A 23,817-nucleotide genomic window follows, 5' to 3' on the forward strand; every position below is an offset into this window, starting at 1 on the left:
TGAGGAGTGAGGCTGTAGAAGTTATGGGTGCCAAAATTGCGAACACTTGATATAGGTGGTTTCATAAAGCACCAGTGATTTTCATTCAATCAGCACATTTGTGAGCGAGGAAGCCACCCGTCTTCCACAAACTAATATCCAGTCTCTTCTGCAAAGCTGCAACATATCTCAGTGTCCTGCTTTGGTGAGAACGATTCCGACAGCAGCTCTAGTGAAGTTTAGTTATGTGACATACACATATTCAGGAGAATATCAGAGTACCGCATTCCTTCCTCAGTATGCTGCACAAGACAGAGAGAACTGGGCTGGTAGGAGACCTTCCTCATCACAATACTCAAGATAATTAATAGCTCTATGAGAGAGGAAGATGGATGGCTTCAGTCATCACAAATGCCACAGCACTAATATCTCTAACTCACTGTCTCAGCTACACACCCTTTCTCCCCACAGGCCTGATTCTCTCTGGCTCTGGCAATGCAATGAGTAGTGGATGAATGATGATGTCATTCAGCCCTTGCTGACGGTCAGGAAATTCTAAGTGAAAGGTGATATGTTGTTCTCAACTTGCTTAGCTGTGGACCTTTTTGCCTGACATCAGTTTGAGGAGAGTGTTGGACATTTAGCAGATAGGTAACACAGTGATGGGCACAGAAAAGAGTGTTGTCTTTGAGTTTTGGAAGCTTTTGTTGATTTGTGGGAATTTTAGTCTGACTTACATATAATAATTGCAACTAGTATCACTAATAGGATTTCTTAATCACCCATTCCCCTACTAACCACAAGCAATTACAAAATTCAATGCATTAAAAGCAATACACTTAACATTACCCAATAATAGGTAATGCTCTGATTCTGTCCAACCTAAACCCTGCCCAAGATATCCCATTTAACTGAAAATGCTGCAATTAAAAGCCAAAAAAAAAAAAAAAAAAAAAAAAGCAGCCTTGCAATGGCGCCTATAAAGTAGCTAGACATAAGCTCTGATGAACTGCTAGAAAAAGCAGTTCCAAAGTCGAGGATCCTTCACTGAAAATGCTTTGCAGTTTACAATACCACTTTGCATTTAATTAACCATAATCTAGCCAACACTAGTTCTCTTCAGCTGAACTAACCTCCCTCTGTGTCGAACATTCTTTGAAGGCTTTGAAGCGGTCTTTGATTTGGGGCTTGGCACATCTCCATTTTCAGAAGGGGTAGTGTCCTTAATAGGTCCTGGAAGAGGAGCTGACTCATGAATGATCAGGATGTCATCTTTGTTGTGCTGGCCCAGATGCTGCTTAGCAAAATCAAACCCCTTCACACTGGGGGCTTGTAGCTGTAATGAAAGAATAAAGACCAAACAAAAAATATTAGAAGACACAGTGTGAAAGCTTAATGTCAGACTGTTGTTCAGAGTTGTAACCAATGATCTTTAGGATGCTGACCAGAAAACAGGTTCCCAGGGTGAGTGGGAAAGCGCTGTAAAAAGAAAAACTATATCTGCAAACATGTTTTCAGTTTATATATATTTTAAGATACAAAGGCAACAGCTCCAGGGGAGAGAAGGCATTATGTTGCTACCACACAGACAACTAATTCCTTAGATTTAATAATTACAATAATACCCGTCATTTTCATTGGGTTTTCCATCTGAGGATCTCAAAACACTGCACAAACTTTACAGGTGTCTCTCAGTACCTAAGAGATACGGAAGGATTATTGTTCCCATTTTACAGATGAGGAGACTGAGGCATAGAGATACAGAGGACTGTAGAAACTGCCATACCAGATCAGATCCAAGACTATCCTTCCTTACCCATTTGTATAGTATTACTAAATTACAACAGATGACTGTTTTGACTGGGAAGCGGTGCTCTGAAGGACCAATCCTCACCAGGACCACAAAGCCAAAGTGCAGGTGCAATCAGATCACTGTTACTGATGGGATAGTACTGTGCTTTAAGCAACAGCAATCCCGGTGGGAAAGCAGGAAAGGAGTTACAGGGCCTCAGGAAACCACAAGATTAAAAATTCTTTAACTACCTATACTAGGCTTCACTCTGGATGCGGGGAAAAAAGTTTGTCAAGTTCTGCTAATCTAAAGACGTTATGGCCCTCACATCATTATTTAGGTAACACTCCTACAGGATTTAATAGGAATTTTATCTGAATAAGGAGTTCAAAATTGGGCCTTAATAGTCTAAACAACATTTATAAAATAACTAACTTACTTTAATAATATTTGTTTTTGGCTCTTTCAACTTAATCAAATTATGAGAATGAGAAGTTCACCTGCTAATTTTCCAGACCTTGAAATAATCAGAAACTGTTCCATTCTAATTTTGTACACATTTTTTTTTAAAAATTGCTTTTCTTTAGGTCACATTTAATTAAAAAGTCTGGAAGCTGAAAGTAAGAAAAACCTTTGACAATTCCAGTTTGCACAGCAAACACACACATATGATGGCTGCATAACAAACACACCCACCACTCTGTTTGTTCCCAAAATAGGTTTGAAGAGAAACCGAAAGGTGTGTCTGAGTATGCTGACGGGTGCATCTAGTTCTAAATGTTTAAATGAGCCCCCTTTCATTAAGCCTAGCATGTAGTTTCCAACTACAAAAAGGCTGATAAAATGCCAAAACAAGTCTGCCTATGGAACATTTTGAGATGGTCAAAATATTTTCCAAAGGTTCTAGAAGAGCATGTTGAAGAAGTGTGCACTGTCTGCTTGATCCAGCAGATGGTGATAGAAGCCCTACTGTTGAAAAGATTCCTTGACAAGGGCATATATAACACATGCCCAATCATGTCTTTTTGGGTACATTTTGCATAAGAGGAGAAAACTTACTAGTTTACTAGATATTTTGGATTTCCTCAATTTACCCCTCCCACACACACTTCTCCCCTGCAAGGTGAAAGAGGGCAGCATTCAGCATTATGGGCCAGATCCAGAAATGAATAAATCACAGATCTATTGACTTCAACTGAGCTATGTTGATTTATACCAGCTGAGGATCTAGTGCTGTTTCTCCACCTTTGTTGACTTCCGTGCCCACAATCCCAGCCACGTATCTGAACCTCTCCCCCACAACACATCCCCCTCTTCTGCACACAATCTTATTGACTTTAAAATATATATATATAAAAAAGACCAATGTCTGACATGATCTTCCTCTTTTCCCTTTCTCCTCCACTTCCCCACCCCCTTTCATCTTCTTCAACACCCTTTCCTCCAACCCACTCACTTGCTCACTAGACCCCATATACTCCTGGCAACTATCTGCCCTCCCCCCAATCCCTATTCTCACCCACTCCCTACCACTCCTCCACAAGGTCTGACTCTTTTTCTGGTCTGTTCCCCCACGAGCAGAACACCCGCCCTAACCCCAAAAATATGGCTCCATCTTCCTTCTGCCCTTTTTCTTTACATTTATGCAGTGTGCCATTTATAATTGCTATCTCAAGTTTTTCCCCTCCAACTCCATCCTTCCTCCTTCATTCCACCAAAAACACACTCACCTGAGGTCTTTTGCAGCCTCTTCCTAAATCTCAGATCGTCTACTCCATCCCCATCCTCCTTGGCTTCAGTAGTAACAAAAACAGCAGAGACCACACCATCCTTCTTAAACTCTTCTCCTCCCTTGGTTTTCACAACCCCATCCTTTTCTAGTTCTCTTCAATCCTTTCTGATCATTCTTTCAGTGTTTCTTTTGGTATTGGGTGGGGTGGAGTGGAGGAGGAGGAGAGAGAATCTTCTCCCTTTACACTCTGGATGATCTTATCCACTCACGTGGCTTCAACTAGCAATGGCCAATTACTTAAAAATTACCAGTGACTTAGGAAATGTCAGAATTAAGGTTGCCCCTGAAGAGTTAATTCAGACCCTTTGTACATATACAATTTTTAATTATATGATCACATATTATTTTCCCCCAGAACCCCTGCCTCATTCAGTACACAGGATGGACTGTTCTCCAAGGATGAATCAGAACTGTGTAGTGCAAGAGGCTGCTATCTGCCTCCTCTGTTGCAGAAGATAGAAGGTGTCTAGTGAATGAGCCAGGAATGCAGAGAAAGGGAGGCTGTTATCTTCCATGTGGATCTGCCACTAAAGGAGAATGAGATATGCACTTTGCCGGTGGTTTCAGAGTCACTTGCTGACAGCAGAGGAATGGTGACTCAGGAATATCTAGTTCCATTCCTGAGGTTTTGGAGGGGCATGTGGTCTCCTGCCACACACCACTCTGCCCTGTTTCTCCCACGTCTGACCACTCTGGTTCCTCATCAAACATCAGTCCCAATCTTCCTGTTCCCAGTCTCAATCTTCTTGCCCAGTCACTCCCTGTCTCCCCTCCCTAGGGTTCCCATTTCCAGTCTATTCCCTCTGCTGCCCTCCCAGGTCCATCTTTTATCCCTTCTGCATTCCCAGGCAGCAGGTTTCTCTTCCTCGCTGCCTGGGTGCCAGCAGAGGGAGCACTGAGAGCACAGGAGAGATGGGATATCCCTGGTCTCACTTCTGGTGCCTGACCCCATAGCCCTATCCATTGCAAGGAGAGTTGTGCTCAGCCTCTGCAACCTTGGGATAGAGCATGTTCAGTACAGATGGAATCTTCTGATAATTTTGCCCCCAAACTCGTCTAAAAAGCCTAATGTGCAAACTGCAATTTTTCTAAGGTTTACAACTTGGTTGCATTTTTCAACAGAAGACATATCCCTGTCAGAAATTCCACCCTCCTGCCAAATTTTGAGCCCTTGCTCCAAAGCACAGAGGCTCTAGATCTCCTCAACAAAACAGTTCTGACACGGTTTTAGTAATATGTGCAGAACAATGTATTTTTCCTTAATCTCATTCTTTTAAAATAGCAGAACCCTTTTTGTTGAAACTTCCCAAAATGATTCAGCCTGAAACAGACACCAAACATAGGAAATTTCAGCCAAAAGTTTAGCAAAGTTATAAGCACTGAAAACAGGAAGTGTCAGGCAACTTTTACTACAGCTGGCTAGGAGCTACCGGCTCTGCCTACTATATATCTGTATCTATCTATAAAATCTGAAGTTAGTCTGGCTTTACTAAAGGTGGTCCTTCATGCAACTCCTACCATTTGACCTAAGCTGTTCCCAAAACATACTCGCTGCTCAATATTTTTATTAAAAATAGAAAAACTAGTGTATTTTTGGATACAGACACAATGCCCATAGACTCCAATTTTGTAAAAAAAACAAAAACAAAAATCCCCCAAACAAACAAAAAAACCACTTCTACATTTCTATGATCTTCATTCTTTTGACGTCATGATTCTTCTTAAAAATGATACTGGCCAAAATCACATTCTTGGTGACAAGTGTCAAAAGGACATTGCAACACAAGTCCATATTCAGCAAAGCAAGATGGTCATAACACTGAGATGCAGTGGAATAAATAACATCAGCGTAGTTCAAGACTGAAAAGGCCTTGAGGCCTTCCTGTATTTGTTTTCATGTGCGACACAGACTACTTTCATCTTTTTTTTTTTGGTAATAAAAAGTGATAAGCTGTAGCAGGCTTACCTGATTATGCCATCTGTGTTCATCTCTGAATAGAGGTAACCAGAATCCCACGGGTAGATCAGTCATTTTATTCCTCACACACCAGTGATGGAAATTGTGGGGGTAGGAATGGAAGAGACCAAACTATTACACCTCTTTGAAGAAAACACGTTTGTTCTGGTATATCTGTCTGTCCTGGCACTGAAATAAAACCTTTCAGCTTTATTTTATTGCCCTCTCAGCCTGTGCCTAAGACTGCACAAAATCAGTACTTTGAAAATCTCAGGTTAGGTTCTCTTAGGGGGATGCTTAATTTTACGTTGTAAAAAACTCAATTTTTAAAGCCAAGTTTCTAAATGGCAAAACAAAAAGCAGTTACAAAATTCAGTGAACAGTACTGTCACACCTTCAATAAAGAGAATGAGCTAACCCATTGTTAAGGCAGCTGTTGTTCAGTACAAGGTAATATCTATTGAAATTGAGAGTCAAGATGTTTAAAAAACTGGTGCCTCAGGTTAGCCTCTGAAGTCTATATTTAGACACCAAATTCAATGGGAGCTCTTAGGTGACTGACACTTTTGAAAAATTAGACCATTTATTCAGATTATTATTTAATTCATAAATATGGATTTAAAGAGACTAGCATGAGGATTCCATTTTTGAAAATCTTGGCTGAGACATTCAAAAATGTTCATCCAATCAAGGGGGAGAAGACTGGCTGAAAATCATTTGACCCTTTAACATAGACCATGTGTTTGCCAATATACTGTATCCCTAGGTAAAGGCACAACATGAATGAGACCAATTTGTTTTCCAATAATAATGTTTGGACACACATCTGTGAATGGTTAGAATGGAAAACAATATGGAGGAAATTGGTTCTCTCTAAAATAACGTACTCATTTCATAAAGCATCAATCACACATCTCCTACACTTACAGCTACTACTGATGTACTAGTCTACATATTACATTTGAGACATTGTTTTTTCTATTTATTTTTATATGAACAGTATTGCCTTGTTCTTTGAAGAGACATATGCACTGAAGAGAGGTTGCCAAAACATATTGCTAATGAAACAAAGGAACTAAATTTGATCCCAAGAATAATATTTCAGTTCTGGCAGCTAATCTGTGAACAGCACTGGAAACCCTGTAAAAATGTCTTGCTGAATTATGATATAACTAAAATACTAGTGCACACAGTTCTGGAAAACCAACAGAACAAAATAGTGAACATTTACTTTAAAAAAAATTCCCAGTAAAGATATTTTGATATCTATTCATTTAAATCTAGGGAGGAAAAAAAAGCCAACAAACATAGCAATAGCAGACGCTGAAGATCTATTTCAGTGGTCTGACAGCTAAAAGTTATACAACGGTCACAGACTTCCACAATTTCAGATTTACAGCATTAAGCTGTTCTATGTATTCCGAGGATAACACAGCATGGTCAAGTGTGAATTCATTGTATTACTCTCAGAATGCACCAGTAATGCAAACTATTTCTAGCAACTGCTGTGCATACAAAGGTGTACATTTAATTGCACCTTATTTGGTTTTACCATTTCTCTATCCAATTATCCAAATTATTTCTAAAATTACATTTTTTCCAAGTGACCTATTAGCCCATCCTCTCAGCACAGTATTAAGAGACATTTGGAAACATTTACCACTAACTAAAGTTTTGGAACTCCCAAGACACATATTACATTTTAGCATTTAATTCCACTGTGTTTGTATCAGAGTAGCAACCGTGTTACTCTGTATTCGCAAAAAGAAAAGGTGGACTTGTGGCACCTTAGAGACTAACAAATTTATTTGAGCATAAGCTTTCGTGAGCTACAGCTCACTTCATCAGATGCATGCAGTGGAAAATACAGTGGGGAGATTTTATGTGCACAGAGAACATGAAACAATGGGTGTTACCATACACACTGTAACAAGAGTGATCAGGTAAGGTGAGCTATTACCAGCAGGAGAGAAAAAAAACCCTTTTGTAGTGATAATCAAGGTGGGCCATTTCCAGCAGTTGACAAGAACGTCTGAGGAACAGTATGGGGGGAAAGGGAGAAATAAACCTGGGGAAATAGTTTTACTTTGTGTAATGACACATCCACTCCCAGTCTCTATTCAAGCCTAAGTTAATTGTATCCAGTTTGCAAATTAATTCCAATTCAGCAGTCTCTCGTTGGAGTCTGTTTTTGAAGTTTTTTTGTTGAAGAATTGCCACTTTTTGGTCTGTAATCGAGTGACCAGAGAGACTGAAGTGACTGGTTTTTGAATGTTATAATTCTTTACATTTGATTTGTGTCCATTTATTCTTTTACGTAGAGTCTGTCCAGTTTGGCCAATGTACATGGCAGAGGGGCATTGCTGGCACATGATGGCATATATCACATTGGTAGATGTGCAGGTGAATGAGCCTCTGATAGTGTGGCTGATGTGATTAGGCCCTATGATGGTGTCCCCTGAATAGATATGTGCACACAGCTGGCAACAGGCTTTGTTGCAACGACAGGTTCCTGGGTGAGTGGTTCTGTTGTGTGATGTGTGGTTGCTGGTGCGTATTTGCTTCAGTTTTGGGGGCTGTCTGTAAGCAAGGACTGGCCTATCTCCCAGGATCTGTGAGAGTGATGGGTCATCCTTCAGGATAGGTTGTAGATCCCTGATGATGTATTGGAGAGGTTTTAGTTGGGGGCTGAATGTGATGGCTAGTGGCATTCTGTTATTTTCTTTGTTGGGCCTGTCCTGTAGTAGGTAACTTCTGGCTACTCTTCTGGCTCTGTCAATCTGTTTCTTCACTTCAGCAGGTGAGTATTGTAGTTGTAAGAACGCTTGATAGAGATCTTGTAGGTGTTTGTCTCTGTCTGAGGGGTTGGAGCAAATGCGGTTGTATCGTAGAGCTTGGCTGTAGACAATGGATCGTGTGGTGTGGTCTGGATGAAAGCTGGAGACATATAGGTAAGTATGGTGGTCAGTAGGTTTCCGGTATAGGGTGGTGTTTATGTGACCATCGCTTATTAGCACCGTAGTGTCCAGAAAGTGGATCTCTTGTATGGACTGGTCCAGGCTGAGGTGGGATGGAAATTGTTGAAATCATGGTGGAATTCCTCAAGGGCTTCTTTTCCATGGGTCCAGATGATGAAGATGTCATCAGTGTAGCACAAGTAGAGTAGGGACATTAGGGGACAAGAGCTGAGGAACCATTGTTCTAAGTCCACCATAAAAATGTTGGTATATTGTGGGGCCATGCGGGTTCCCATAGCAGTGCCGCTGATTTGAAGGGATACATTGTCCCTAAATGTGAAATAGATATGGGTGAGGACAAAGGCACAAAGTTCAGCCACCAGGTTTGCCGTGACATTATCGGGGATTCTGTTCCTGATGGCTTGTAGTCCATCGTTGTGTGGAATGTTGGTGTAGAGGGCTTCTACATCCATAGTGGCTAGGATGGTGTTTTCTGGAAGATCACCGATGGATTGTAGTTTCCTCAGGAAGTCAGTGGTGTCTCGAAGATAGCAAGGAGTGGTGGTAACGTAGGGCCTGAGGAGGGAGTCTACATAGCCAGACAATCCTGCTGTCAGGGTGCCAATGCCTGAGATGATGGGGCATCCAGGATTTCCAGGTTTATGGATCTTGGGTAGCAGATAGAATACCCCTGGTCGCGGTTCCAGGGGTGTGTCTGTGCGGATTTCTTCTTGTGTTTTTTCAGGGAGTTTCTTAAGCAGATGGTGTAGTTTCTTTTGGTAACCCCGCACTGGGATCAGAGGGTAATGGTTTGTAGAATGTGGTGTTGGAGAGCTGCCGAGCAGCCTCTTGTTCATATTTCGACCTATTCATGACGACAACAGAACCTCCTTTGTCAGACTTTTTGATTATGATGTCAGAGTTGTTTCTGAGGCTGTGGATGGTGTTGTGTTCTGACGGCTGAGGTTATGAGGCAAGTGATGCTGCTTTTCCACAATTTCAGCCTGTGCACGTCGGCGGATGCACTCTATGTAGAAGTCCAGTCTGTTGTTTCGACCTTCAGGAGGAGTCCACTCAGAATCCTTCTTTTTGTAGTGTTGGTAGGAAGGTCTCTGTGGGTGAGTATGTTGTTCAGTGGTGTGTTGGAAATATTCCTTGAGTTGGAAACGTCGAAAATAGGATTCTAGGTCACCACAGAACCGTATCATGTAGGAGGGGTTTATGTTTTTGGAGCAAAAAGTCCTGATGGGTACAATCAACTGCACACACAAATAATAGAATGTAAATGTTTCAACATCTTGGTTGTGTCTACAAATCAGGTAATTAGAAGTCTAAATTGTATCATCTGCAATTTACCACAGGCACATAATTAGCTCCCTTTGAAAAATTTGACCCTGGAATGTCTAATTCACATAGGTGCCAAGATAGGCGCCTATATAAGACAAAGCCCCGAATATCGGGGTATCTGGCCACCCTAAATCCATACTGTGCAAAAACTTACTGAAGGGGGAATCTCTCAAAAAGTTCCACTTCAGGGCTGTACCTCAAGGTTTTTATTATCCTTGAAACTCTCAAACATCCATTCCGAAGTACCTTCTTTATGAAAGCTTCTTTTCAGTGATTCATGTCACCCTCCCCAATCTTTCTGTATTTCCTCTCCAGTTTTAATGTGAACCTCAGTAAACTTCACAAAAACCAAGAACAACTGTATTTTTCTTCCATTGAAGGCATTAATTATGAGTGAGGCTTGATACTGAGCATGGATAAGCTCCTGCAATATCTCGAAGTGGAAAAAAGAGACTTGGAAAACCCATAGCAGCTGCAACAGCATCTACAAAACAGCAGCAATTGCCTAAGTTATAGAACAATTTCACAGGCAACCATCAGTCAGCAACACTCATGAATATTGCCCCCCTCACAGAAGACACAAGTAGAGCAGGTTGAAAGTTTTCAGATGGAACAGATTTTTTCACTTTTTATTGCCATTTCCACACTGTACAAAACAAAACAAAAAACTTTTCATAATGTGGGCACTGGGGGCAGAACACAGCACATTTCATTACATCCCTGAAGTGCCGATAGTCTCTACAAGCAATATGAAAATGTGCTGAAGACCCTTTGAGAGAGTGTAAAGGAGAAGTTCCATTTTAAAATTTTTTATTTTCTTGCTTTTTCGTCTTGCTGTTGAGGTTTTATTGAGCCCAATAAACAAAGGCAGCCCTGAGTTCATAGAAGTAGAAAGTTTATCTTTTATACTTAAACATACTAAAATTGCCCGTGATAAAGCTCTATGCACTCAATACACAATAATTCAAAAATAGAACTCATACCTGGACCAGCCCACAACTATGAAATATGTATATCTACCAATCATCTGATCTGCTACCTTGTCAGGGCCTGTCCAGATGAACCGTTAGTGCGTGGTAAGCTGGGGTTTAAATCTACAGTGCTCCAGTGTGCCTGGCACTAAATGTCCATGTGGACCCTGCCACTGCACACTAAAGGTCCCCAAAAAGAAAAGGAGGACTTGTGGCACCTTAGAAACTAACAAATTTATTTGAGCATAAGCTTTCGTGAGCTACAGCTCACTTCATCGGATGCATGCAGTGGAAAATACAGTGGGGAGATTTTATATACACAAAGAACATGAAACAATGGGTGTTACCATACACACTGTAACCAGAGTGATCAGGTAAGGTGAGCTATTACCAGCAGGAGAGAAAAAAAAACAAAACCCTTTTGTAGTGATAATCAAGGTGGGCCATTTCCAGCAGTTGACAAGAACGTGTGAGAAACAGTGTGTGTGTGTGTGTGTATGTGGGGGGGAAATAAACAGGGGGAAATAGTTTTACTTTGTGTAAAGTTCCCCAGTGTGCTTTGACTTAATAGGTGTCCCTGCTTGAAAAAGTACTCTTTGCAGATATATACAGACACAGTCAGATTCCTGGCAAAGCAGGGAGCATAAGGAATACTCGTCCAGCTGTAGGTGCTGGAGCTAGGGGTGCTCGGGGTGTTGCTGCATCCCTGGGCTTGAAATGGGTTCCATCATATCCAGGGTTTAAAGTTTGCTTCAATGGCTCTCAGCACCCCCACTATACAAATTGTTCAAGTGCCCCTGGTCCCAGCTATCAGCCTTGGTGCACATTAAAGAAGCACCTCTGCCAGCTGGCAACAGTTCCCCCAAGGGACTGCACATTAGCTAGGAACAGCAGAAACACAGTGTGCTCTGGCCATGTCTCCTTCCCCAACCTGACATATCCCATGTTGCGAACTGCAGGCAGGGTTGGGTATGTTCTATGCCCTCTGGCAAAATCCATATCAAGGGAGATGTGGCCCTTCTCTGCTGCCTTTGAGGCACCTGAGGGCACAAATGGAGCAGAGCAAGGCACAGAATTGGTTCTGGTGCCTTGAAAGGTGGAAAGTCACCTCTGGACTTTTAGATGTGGTCTTCTGGTGAAGGTGGAGGAATTGCACATGCCGTTCAGTCAAAGCCATAGCTGTAAAGCCAGTGGATACAAAGTGCCAAATAGCTGTAAGAGAACTTACAAGATCTTGTAAATAAATCAATATACTTATCCAGGACGCCTCTATGGGTGATACTGATTACCTTCAGTCAGAGAAGAACTTTTTCCTGAATAATTGGCAACAGCTGAAATCACCTTGGAACCATAGTGTAGAATTTGGTTTTATCAGCTGGAAGCTTGAACAGCTTAGGCAAATTGACAAGCAAAGTAAAATGGGCATCCAGAGCAGATCAGGTTTCATTAATCAATTTTTGGATGATCAGAAGGAGAGAAATAGTGCTTAACCTAGTGGCTTTACCGGTAATAAACAGAACTGCTCTGATTACTTCATAATCTACCAATTTAAGGAGGGTCCAAACAATTCTAGTTTTGATACTGGTTTCTCATCTAAACCCTTGCACCAAATGTAATGTAATATAGCTTTGTAAAGCCTAATTTTAGTGCTATGGGGCTGGGAAGAATCAGATTTGTTGTTCACGATCAGCACAGGGGCAGGATCGTTTCCTTTGTCCATGGCTCAGCACTGGGGGGAAAGGAGCAAAACGCTACTGGGAAGCTCTTCTGGGAACAAATTCTGTAAGTAGTTAAAGACCGATCATGTGCAACATTTAATATAGGCTCAGCAAAGCATTAGAAAATGTATTATCGGGGTAATCTTGCAGGCTTTCTAGACAAGTCTGAAGCAAGACTTGAACAAAAAATTCAAGATTTTTGACTTTCTAGTGACTAAAATGGAAAGTACAATGGAAACAGCGAAGGAAAGGACAAACTGAGTATAGAGTCCAGATATTTCCAAAACAAAGTAGATACTACCTAAGCTGTTTCTGGTCTGTGGGTCAAAGAGACTGCTTCTCTTATCTCTGCTTGAGACAAAAGAAAACGGAGGATTTGGAGGATTCAAGAGTGCACTGAGGTTACAGATTCCTCTCTTGGGACACAGATTTAATAGACACTTTTCATACATGCTAGTGGTGAAAGTCACCTCACTGCAGAGATGCCTTGCACAAAGACATCAACATTGGGGTTAATTTAACCTAAATTATCAACCACCCTTTAAGTCCCTCCAGTGCCTTCATAGCTGATCATTGCCTACCTACTTCAATTTTAATCCTCTTGAGGAAGGGACTGTGTCTTCCTTCATTTATTATATAGCACAGACCTTCGCATATTATCAGTGCTTAACAAATAAATAATAATACTATTTATCACTGTTAAGTTTATTTTTAAACACTTCCTCCAAACAAAACAACCCCCCGCAACCCTATCAAAAGTATTATCCTTCACTACATGCCAAATCTCAAATTAATTTTCAACTCCTATTCAGGATTAAGTATTATTCCAATCAAACGCTGAATTAAATATTACCACAGCCAGGGTAAAATGAAAGTTCATGTAAGGTTTCACTTGTTGACCTTGATTCTGCAACTGAATCTACAATGGCAAGATAAGTGGGAGCTGCTATTGATTTATTCTTGCTGCTTTACAAAGTGCAGCCACTTTCTACTTCTCTCACCTTTTCCAAGACTTTTAGAGAGGAAACTGTTTGACTGAACATGAGGTGACAGTACGCTGAACATAACTGTAGTAATACTGTACTAATGTCCCTGGCAAGAGAAAGCAGGAGTTTAGCCCGAACAAGTATTTCAGACACACTGCCATGTCCTCCTCAGTTTTGTTCAGTAAGTACAAAGAAAAAGGAGGATGCCATACTAGTTTTGTCTTTGTACTAATGTGTTTTTTATGAAAATACAGCTTTAGGCAGTTTAGCATAAAAAATACACTATCAAATTCCTCACCATAAGAACGGCCATACTGGGTCAGACCAAAGGTCCATCCAGCCCAGTATTCTGTCTACCGACAGTGGCCAATGCCAGGTGCCCCAGAGGGAGTGAACCTAACAGGTAATGATCTAGTGATCTCTCTCCTGCCATCCATCTCCACTCTCTGACGAACAGAGGCTAGGGACACCATTCCTTACCCATCCTGGCTAATAGCCATTAATGGACTTAACCTCCATGAATTTATCCAGTTCTCTTTTAAACCCTGTTATAGTCCTAGCCTTCAAAACCTCCTCAGGTAAGGAGTTCCACAGGTTGACTGTGCGCTGAGTGAAGAAGAACTTCCTTTTATTTGTTTTAAACCTGCTACCCATTAATTTTATTTGGTGGCCCCTAGTTCTTATATTATGAGAACATAACTTTTCCTTATTCACTTTCTCCACACCACTCATGATTTTATGTACCTCTATCATATCCCCTCTTAGTCTCCTCTTTTCCATGCTGAAAAGTCCTAGCCTCTTTAATCTCTCCCCATATGGGACCCGTTCCAAACCCCGAATCATTTTAGTTGCCCTTTTCTGAACCTTTTCTAATACCATATATATCTTTTCTGAGATGAGGGGACCACATCTGTACACAGGATTCAAGATGTGGGCGTACCATGGCTTTATAAAAGGGCAATAAGATATTCTCCATCTTATTCTCTATCCCTTTTTTAATGATTCCGAACATCCCATTTCCTTTTTTGACCGCCACCGCACAGTATGTGGACGTCTTCAGAGAACTATCCACAATGACTCCAAGATCTTTCTCCTGATTAGTTGTAGTTAAATTAACCCACATCATAATATATGTATAGTTGGGGTTATTTTTTTCCAATGTGCATTGCTTTACATTTATGCACGTGAAATTTCATTTGCCATTTTGTTGCCCAATCACTTAGTTTTGTGAGATCTTTCTGAAGTTCTTCACAGTCTGCTTTGCTCTTAACTATCTTGAGCAGTTTAGTACCATCTGCAAACTTTGCCACCTTGCTGTTTATCCCTTTCTCCAGATCATTTATGGATAAGTTGAATAGGATTGGTCCTAGGACTGACCCTTGGGGAACACCACTAGTTACCGCCTCCATTCTGAAAATTTACCATTTATTCCTACCCTTTGTTTCCTGTCTTTTAACCAGTTCTCAATCCATGAAAGGATCTTCCCTCTTACCCATGACAACTTAATTTACGTAAGAGCCTTTGGTGAGCCATCCATGGCCTAGCCCTCCATGACTTTAGCTATAATACCCGAAGCTCTGATCTTGTTCAATCTCAAGCCCCAGGCCTGCATCAGGACCTACTAAGCAGGGACCCCAGAGCCCATGTTGAGACCTGCTCACTTGCAGGGGGCAGCACACAGATGCAAGGGTTTGCTCTAGAAGATCCCAGTGCAGGACTGGGGTTGACATATGGTTTGCTTTGCTTAATGCTTGGGTGGAATACCTCCAAAAACCACTTTGGGCTTCCAGAGAAAGTGAGGTTTGCGATTCACCAGGCAGCATGCTTCCCTGTGAATCAGTACTGAGTCAAAGCAAAGTGGTTGTTTTGGGTGGGGGTTTTTGCTTTTTTGTTTTTTTTACATTTCCAAACCTTTCCCCACTTCTGGGAAACACAGCAAGGCCAGACAATGCCTTGCCCCACATAAACTTGTGGAGGGAAATGTTGCACATACCACATAAAAATTTGTGGCTGAATACTCAGGCTACATCTATGCTGCAAGTAGGGGTGTAATCTTCAGCTCATGTAGACACACCCATGCTATCTTTAATTTAGGTAGTTCACTAAAAATAGCGATGAGAACACTGCAGCACAGGCTACCTCATGCCTACCAATGCCTGTATCTACCCGGGGGACCAGGTGGGATTATACAACCTGCACTGAAGCTTGTGGCACCAGGGCATCACTGTTATTTGTAGTTAACTAGCTAGATTAAAGATAGTGCAGGTACATCTACAAAAGCTACACATTAAACCTCTGGTTGCAATGTAGACAGAGCTTTAAGTTGTTAACCAACTGCATATTTCTATCAATATTGAGTGAGCTCAGTATATCAGCTCCAAAAAACAAAAGATTCTCTCTCCAGGAAGTTAAAGGAAGAGTTCTGTCAGCACAGAGAACTGAAATGACCAAAGTCTGATATATTCCACTCAGTAGAGCACACACACATCTCTGTATACATACACACACACAGCCATACAGAACTGCACAGCAACGAAAATGTCCAAGAACAGACCCATTACACAGCCCAGGTTATAAGATTTCATTATATGCATGTACTATGTTATTTGTGATAAGACAAATTGTACACGATTGGTGGGAGGGATAAAAGGTTTTAGCTGCCATTTCCGGAAGCTAAATCTACTTGTAAAGGCAAGTTAGAAAGTTAAGAGGACAAAATACATGCTTTTTGCAATATACTTGCAAAACACTTAGTAAATTTGTAATAGCCTATGTCGAAGGAGCCTTAAGATAAGTCTTGACTTCCAGGAATTAATGGGACAATTGGGCAGTGGAACAGTTTGGCTTATGAGGTATTCAAAAGACACAGAGACGATCCAGACAAAGTTAGAGAATTTCTTGCATCTAGAAGGAATAATACAGCATCTTTCTCACAAGGAATAAAGGTAAGAAGATGGATTAAAATGATGCAGGCAAGTTTCTTTCAACCTCGTCACCTAGGTTTCCCCAACGGGAAGACAGATCCTAGGGGTGTGACACAGCATTAGATAATACAACAAGCAAAGGAAAAGCAATGGGAACCACTGAGTTTTTGGGATTTATATTATTGTGTAATTCATAGCAGTTCCACTTTTTTTTTTCCAGATTGCAGGAAGCCTCTGCCATGGTGCGTCTCACCTTCTCCTCTAACGACACCATATATTTCCTAGACTGTTGCATTCACAAGTGCTCAGGTTACCTTAACTACTCCCAACACATCTTCCCATCCCCTTTTACCTTCTGTCGCTGCTGGATATTGCTCACGGTGTCTGGCTGAAACTCCAACTTGTCTGTTCGGCAGAGCTTCCAGTATAAAATAATAATGATAAGCAGCACCACAGCCACTGGGACTGCCACACCAACAATAATCCACAGATTGTTATTCTGAGACTCGGACGATGACTCTTTCACTTTATCCACAGCTGCGGAGTTAGAAGGGGGTAGTGGGGAGACAAGAATTTTATACAGTTATATTTTTTTTTTTATCTGTTGACACTTTAGGGGATATTCATTTCTATACTCTCATAATTGTTAGCAAAGAGCTACATTTATAGGAAACAGACTGCCGTATAGGCAAGGTGATAAACGTATTACTTAATGTACATCTTGGCCAGGAAACACAAGTGTGGAGCAAATGATCAATTGTCTTAAAGCCTACTTTCAATTCTGGAGACCTGTGCTTAAGTTGCAAGTGAAAATGGGTTTCCATCACAGCCTTTGACATGATTAGTCCTCTCTGTTCAGGAGGAGCCATAAATTGAGTTGACATGGAACAGTGTGGGAGAACTTTTAGCATTCTTGCTTGTACACTGACTTTGTAAAAGGGACACAGTCAATTTGAAATCCAGTCACCTACAAAAAACAGGTTAAACAGTATTTTCACATACAGTATTACACCTAGCCCTGAGTTCTGCAATCATATTTTCCCAGTTTATTTACTAAATGTTTTTCTTTCCCGTTATTATGTGCAAATCCCTACTAACAAAGGAGGAAACTAATTATACAAGGGGACACAAGGAAACTGACTATGCACAAAGTAAACAAACTGGAAATAGAGAAAATTAATTCTAGTCAATTTCATTTACAGTAATTATAGATACTACTTGAAACAATAGCAGGTAAAATATTTTCAGTCAGAATTGTAATTTTTAAAGGGGCACTTTCAAACTAAAATTAATATTTCTGTGTGAATTTATTTTTGTGTATTATTCTTACAAGTAACTCTAGTTGGTACAACTGGACGAGATTAGAGGAAAATAATTATCAGATTTTTTCCCTTTTGTTTACTTTGCACATTTGATACCACTTGGAGTATAGTCGGTTTCACTGTTTTTATCAGTTTATTAAGTTTTCCTTTGGTTTCTGTGGGCTTTTGACAGCAACAGGAGAGACAAAAACATAAAAATAACATATATGCTTTTTATTTGTGATTTATGATCTTCAAACTTTTTAAAATTAATTATTTGGAAATGAAATTTCATTTAAAATGATAAAAGAGAACACACTTAAAAACACACTTGGATGTACACAGCCATTAGCATCTTCCCTGTAGCGGGAAAACACCATAGCAGCCCAACACCATCGCATTTTACTTCAGAAATGGGGACTACACAAAAATGAGGAAGATAGTGAAGCATAAATTAAAAGGTACAGTGTCAAAAGTGAAATCCCTGCAAGCTGCATAGAAACTTTTTAAAGACACCATAATAGAGGCTCAACTTAAATGTATACCCCAAATTAGAAAACATAGTAAGAAAATCAAAAAAATGCCCCCATGGCTAAAAAACAAAGTAAAAGAAGCAGTGAGAGACAAAACGGCATGCTTTAAAAAGTGGAAGTTAAATGCTAGTGAGGAAAATAGGAAGGAGCATAAAAGCCAAAAAAGAATTTGAAGAACAGCCTAGCCAAAGAATCAAAAAGTAATAGCAATTTTTTTTTAAGTACATCAGAAGCAGGAAGCCTGCTAAACAACCAGTGGGGCCACTGGATGACTGAGATGCTAAAGGACTCACTCAGGACGATAAGGCCATTGCAGAGGAACTACATTAATTAATTCTTTGCATCGGTCTTCACTGTTGAGGATGTGAGGGAGTTTCCCAAACCTGAGCCATTCTTTTTTAGGTGACAAATCTGAGGAACTGTCCCAGATTGAGGTGACATTAGAGCAAGTTTTGGAACAAACTGATAAACAGTAATAAGTCACCAGGACCAGATGGTATTCATCCAAGAGTTCTGAAGGAACTCATATGTGAAATTCCAGAACTACTAACTGTAGTTTGTAACCGATTGTTTAAAACTGCTTCTGTACCAAATGACTGGACGATAGCTAATGTGACACCAATTTTTAAAAAGGGCTCCAGAATCCTGGCAATTACAGGCCAGTAAACCTGACTTCAGTACTGGGCAAACTGGTTGGAACTATAGTAAAGAACAAATTTATTGGGGAAGAGTCAACATGTTTTTTGTAAACGAAAATCGTGGTTCGCCAATCTACTAGAATTCTTCGAGGGGGGCAACAAGCATGCAGACAAGGGGGATCCAGTAGATATAGTGTACTCAGACTTTCAGAAAGCCTTTGACAAGGTCCCTCACCAAAGGCTCTTAAGCAAAGTAAGCTGCCATGGGATAAGAGGAAAGATCCTCTCATGGATCGGTAACTGGTTAAAAGATAGGAAACAAAGGGTAGGAATAAATGGTCAGTTTTCAGACTGGAGAGGGTAAGTAATGGTGTTCCCCAGTGGTCTGTACAGGGCCCAGTCCTATTCAACATATTCATAAATGATCTGGAAAAAAAGGTAAACAGAGAGGTGGGCAAATTTGCAGATGATACAAAACTACTCAAGATAGTTAAATCCCAAGCAGACAGAGAAGAGCTACAAAAGGATCTCACAAAAACTGGCTGACTGGGCAAGAAAATGGCAGATTAAATACAATGTTGATAAATGCAAAGTAATGCACATTGGAAAACATAATCCCAACTATACATATAAAACGATGGGGTCTAAATTAGCAGTTACCACTCAAGGAAGAGATCTTGGAGTCCTTGTGGATAGTTCTTTAAAAACATCCACTCAATGTACAGCAGCAGTCAAAAAAGTGAACCAAATGTTGAGAATAATTAAGAAAGGAATAGATAATAGGATAGAACATATCATATTGCCTCTATATAAATCCATGGTACCCCCACATCTTGAATACTGCGTGCAGATGTGGTTGCCTCATCTCAAAAAACATATATTAGAATTGGAAAAGGTTCAGAAAATGGCAACAAAAATGATGAGGGCTGTGGAACGGCTTCCATATGAGGAGAGATTAATAAAACTGGGACTTTTCAGCTTGTAAGAGAGACTACTAAGGGGGGGATATGATAGAGGTCTATAAAATCATGACCGATGTGGAGAAAGTAAATAAGGAAGTGTTATTTACTCCGTCTCATAACACAAGAGCTTGGGGTCATCAAATGAAATGAATAGGCAGCAGGTTTAAAAGAAACAAAAGAAAGTATTTTTTCACATAACACACAGTCAATCTGTAGAACTCCTTGCCAGAAGATGTTGTGAAGGCCAAGACTATAACAGGGTTAAAAAAAGAACTAGATAAGTTCACAGAGGATAGGTCCATCAATGGTTATTAGCCAGGATGGACAGGGATGATATCCCTAGTCTCTTTGCCAGAAACTGGGAATGGGTGACAGGGAATGGATCACTTGATGATTACCTGTTCTCTTCATTCCCTCTGGGGCACCTGGCATTGGCCACTGTCAGAAGACAGCATACGGGGCTAGACGGACCTTTGGTTTGACCCCGTATGGCCGTTCTTATGTTCTTAAATAACATCCCAAAACTGGTTTATCCTTACAACTTCGTGAATATTTCCCAAACAAATATTACACTACATTAGTAAATATAGAGCATAAGCTTAAAAGGTAACTGAGCTACCTAAACTACTAAACTAGAGGGAAAATAATATTTTAAAATCATGCGTGAACCAATCATTAATATTTTCATAATAACTACCTCACTGGGCATATACATTTTTTCCATAAAAATCTTTCTGCAAGTGACTTTGTAGATCAGACATATGCTGTATTATATCTGACTATTCTAGCTATTGCTACCAAAGCAAAAAGACTTTGTGCTTTCGTGTCACTCACTTCTCATCTACATACAGCAAAGTCTTGTGTACCAGTAGGAGTACTCAGGGCAAACAACCTAACTAGTTTTAAATGGAGTTTGCTAAATTTATGAACTGGATTATGAGACGTGGTTGCTTGAGATAGGAGGTGACTGGACTGCATGATCCAGGAGACCTCTTCCAGTCCTGTGTCCTATGTTTCTATGTGTTGCCTACACTGAAAAAAAAATGAAGTTAATTATGGATTTAAATCTAGTCAGAGATATTATATTGTTTATATTACAAATGTTATAGATTTTAAACCTTCCCCCCACACCAGGGTGCACAGTTTAGAGTAATTCTTATATGGCACCTTAGCTTCACTTGGCTGTAAATATTTTCCATTTCACATTCCCGCCTCACAACTCTCATTGAGTTGGCATGCTAGGGATCTCCTATACTAATGTTCATGCACATCTAGTTAATGAAATCTTATTAACAGGTAATGACAAGATCAAACTACAGACACATCACTAATAGATCAGTAAATAAAGATGAGATCTATGACATTCAATCAAGGAAAAGAAGCCACAAGTTATGCCTCCCAGCTGTTATGATCCAAACAACCCCTTCCCCACAGTAACTGCATCTTTCACTCACAAGGAAAAAGTGGCTCTCTTTTTTTGCTTTTTTGGGGGGTAGGGAGTTGTAAAAAGAGTAATATTTAAATTGTGTAGACTTGCATATTTCACATAGATGGAATATTCCATCCCACAAGTATACTTTTTCCCCATTACCCTCCATTTTTTGTAAATTCACGGGTGAGAGCCTCACCCCTGCTCCAGCTCCTTCACGGTGCTTAAAGGGGCTGGAGCAGCACAAAGGGCCTCAAAAGTCCCGTTTCTGGCTGGTGGACACAGAACAGGCATCGCACAGACAGTTCTAATGCATTACAGACATGATATAATACGTATTACAGTTTGCTTTGGGCAAGTCTCCAGATTTCCATAACTAGGGTCATGTTTCTCCTTTCTTTTCAGTGGTACAGTGATGCAGAGTTGGTGGGACTTACGTTGTGCAACTGCGCCTTGAATGCGGTATCCAAGAATGATAGCGGCTCTCTGGATGTCAACTCTGTTAATCAGATCTGAAGACTTTACAGCGCTGAGCCTCTCTCCAGTTTGATCTTCCACAAAATAGATCAGTTCTACAGGGTTATCAGCACCCACTAGCCGTGACACATTGACAATCTGAAGAGATACAGGAATGTTTTAAACTTCAAATAAAATTTTTTTTTCCTCCAAGGTTCTCCCATATTTCATCTTTTAACCCTTTCCTCACACACTTCTATGCTTATGGGTTTGCACTCAAAAAGAAAGGCAATGAGAACAGCTTTACCTAGGGAGAATCAGTGCTTCTCTTTGAATTGCCACTGTCACTAACCCCTGATGATGCAAGAGCAAAAGGCCCCAAATTAGATCACGGTGAGAAAACATGTTGCCGCTAAGGTGAAATCTTAATATCCATCAGACCAGGCACGCCAGAACACATGGTACCCCACTAAATGCTCACTGCGAAACCTGGAAATGGACAGTATACAGAGAAACCCAGCAGAAAGACATGTTGTGTAAACAACTCCAAGACTGTGAGAGTACTAAAGAGACAATATAAGACCTAATTCTACACTACTTCTAAGCATGCAAATATCCCTGATTTTAGCAGCACTCTAGTTAATACTGAGGAAGTGAGGACATCAAAAACTGACTGTTAGGTGTTTATCATTAATCCATAATAATTTGCTCCCAAAGTAAAACTCAAGACATCACCTCATAAGTAATAATAACGGAATAATAATCACAATTCATTATTAAGAGAAAACTCCATCTATTCCAGTGGATGATTACATCAATGCAGTGTTAAATCAGTGCCCTTAATTACACAGGCCAACATTCAAGTGCTGCAGGAAAGGGAAAAATCTATAGACATGACTGCCTGGTGGCTGAGGAGGCAATTATTTACGGTGAACTAACCCTTTGCAAAACACAACCGCTCAAGCACAAAGCTGAAGTTCTTGGCTTGAACAACTTTGGTATCGCTGTAACACAGATTTCTGGGTGTGGGATGGGAGTAGGAGTGACTTCTAGCGATTCAGATTTGTGCCAAATAAAGAAGTTAATTCCCAGCTAAATTTTACCATGCAGTTGGAAAGTGATGTCAGGAATTTGTAATACTTTATGAGTTCGTGGGTTTGATTTCCCTTATGGTTTGATTTCACTTGCCCTTCCCAAAGCACCTATTTTGGCTTCACTTTATTGTTTTTGACTTCATTTACTTGACTTAGACCCAAACTGTGTTGATGTTACCCATATGTATAGGAAGGCTTTCTATTTGCTCCAAATGAATCATTTTGCTTGTTCACAACTAGAGCACCGAACCTTCCTACAAGAAGCCAAGAATTTACAAGACACACTAAGAAGCCATTCCTTCAGTGCAACTTTAATGCCATTAATCAAAAATATGTGTTCTCTGAGGCAGCCCTGTAGACACCTTCTCATGAATGAACATTTAAATTGTAGATGAGAACCCTCAATACTCTGTTCTTGTAAAATTAAATCTAATACACTTTAACCGTTTTTAGATTAACCATTTATATGGTGCATTCAGTTTAAAAGTAGGTGAAATAAATGCTGGGAATGATTCTATGGAAGGCTGAACCAAGGTAATGCGATATGGAAAGAATCATAACAGTAGGGCAATGGTATTGTTCTCTCACAGAATTATCTTCTAATAAGGAATTCATTCAACTGATGATTTCGAGTCCCATTCCTCCAACCATTTGTGCACATGTTTAAAGTTAAGCACATGCATCAGTGTTTGCAGGATCAGGGCTTATGAAAGCAAAGCCAACTACTCTCCCCTCCCCAGTTTCCAACACTCAAATTGTTATTAGGGAGTGCAGTGCAATATTCCAGTTCACACCAGTTGTATTAGCTGTAACATTCCATCTCAGAACATCAAGTTTATGATGAAATAATTGACAGATCCTTTATCGTAACAGTGTTATTGGACTCTGATGCAATTATATCATGAATATACACTTTAGATTTCACACACTGACACACAAACAAGACAAATTTCTTTTCAGTACAAAGATTGGAAAAAGATG

General features: G+C 40.3%; 1 protein-coding gene across 7 annotated transcripts in view; it reads right to left on the reverse strand.

The window, feature by feature from the left end:
• Positions 1-23,817, reverse strand: part of KIAA1549 (KIAA1549 ortholog) — a 221,147-nt gene that overhangs the window by 43,347 nt on the left and 153,983 nt on the right. For all 7 annotated transcript variants that reach the window (XR_012156097.2, XR_013634976.1, XM_073322875.2 and 4 more), the window contains 3 exons: positions 21,724-21,901; positions 16,776-16,960; positions 1,113-1,315 (listed from right to left, as the gene is read on the reverse strand). Coding sequence is in view for 5 of the 7 variants with exons in the window: in XM_073322875.2 (XP_073178976.2) it covers positions 1,113-1,315; positions 16,776-16,960; positions 21,724-21,901 (566 nt within the window). In the remaining 2 variants the exon portion in view is untranslated. The remainder of the gene's footprint in view (positions 1-1,112; positions 1,316-16,775; positions 16,961-21,723; positions 21,902-23,817) is intronic.

Source organism: Lepidochelys kempii, chromosome 1 (genome assembly GCF_965140285.1).
Source record: "Lepidochelys kempii isolate rLepKem1 chromosome 1, rLepKem1.hap1, whole genome shotgun sequence".
Lineage (NCBI taxonomy): Eukaryota > Metazoa > Chordata > Testudines > Cheloniidae > Lepidochelys > Lepidochelys kempii.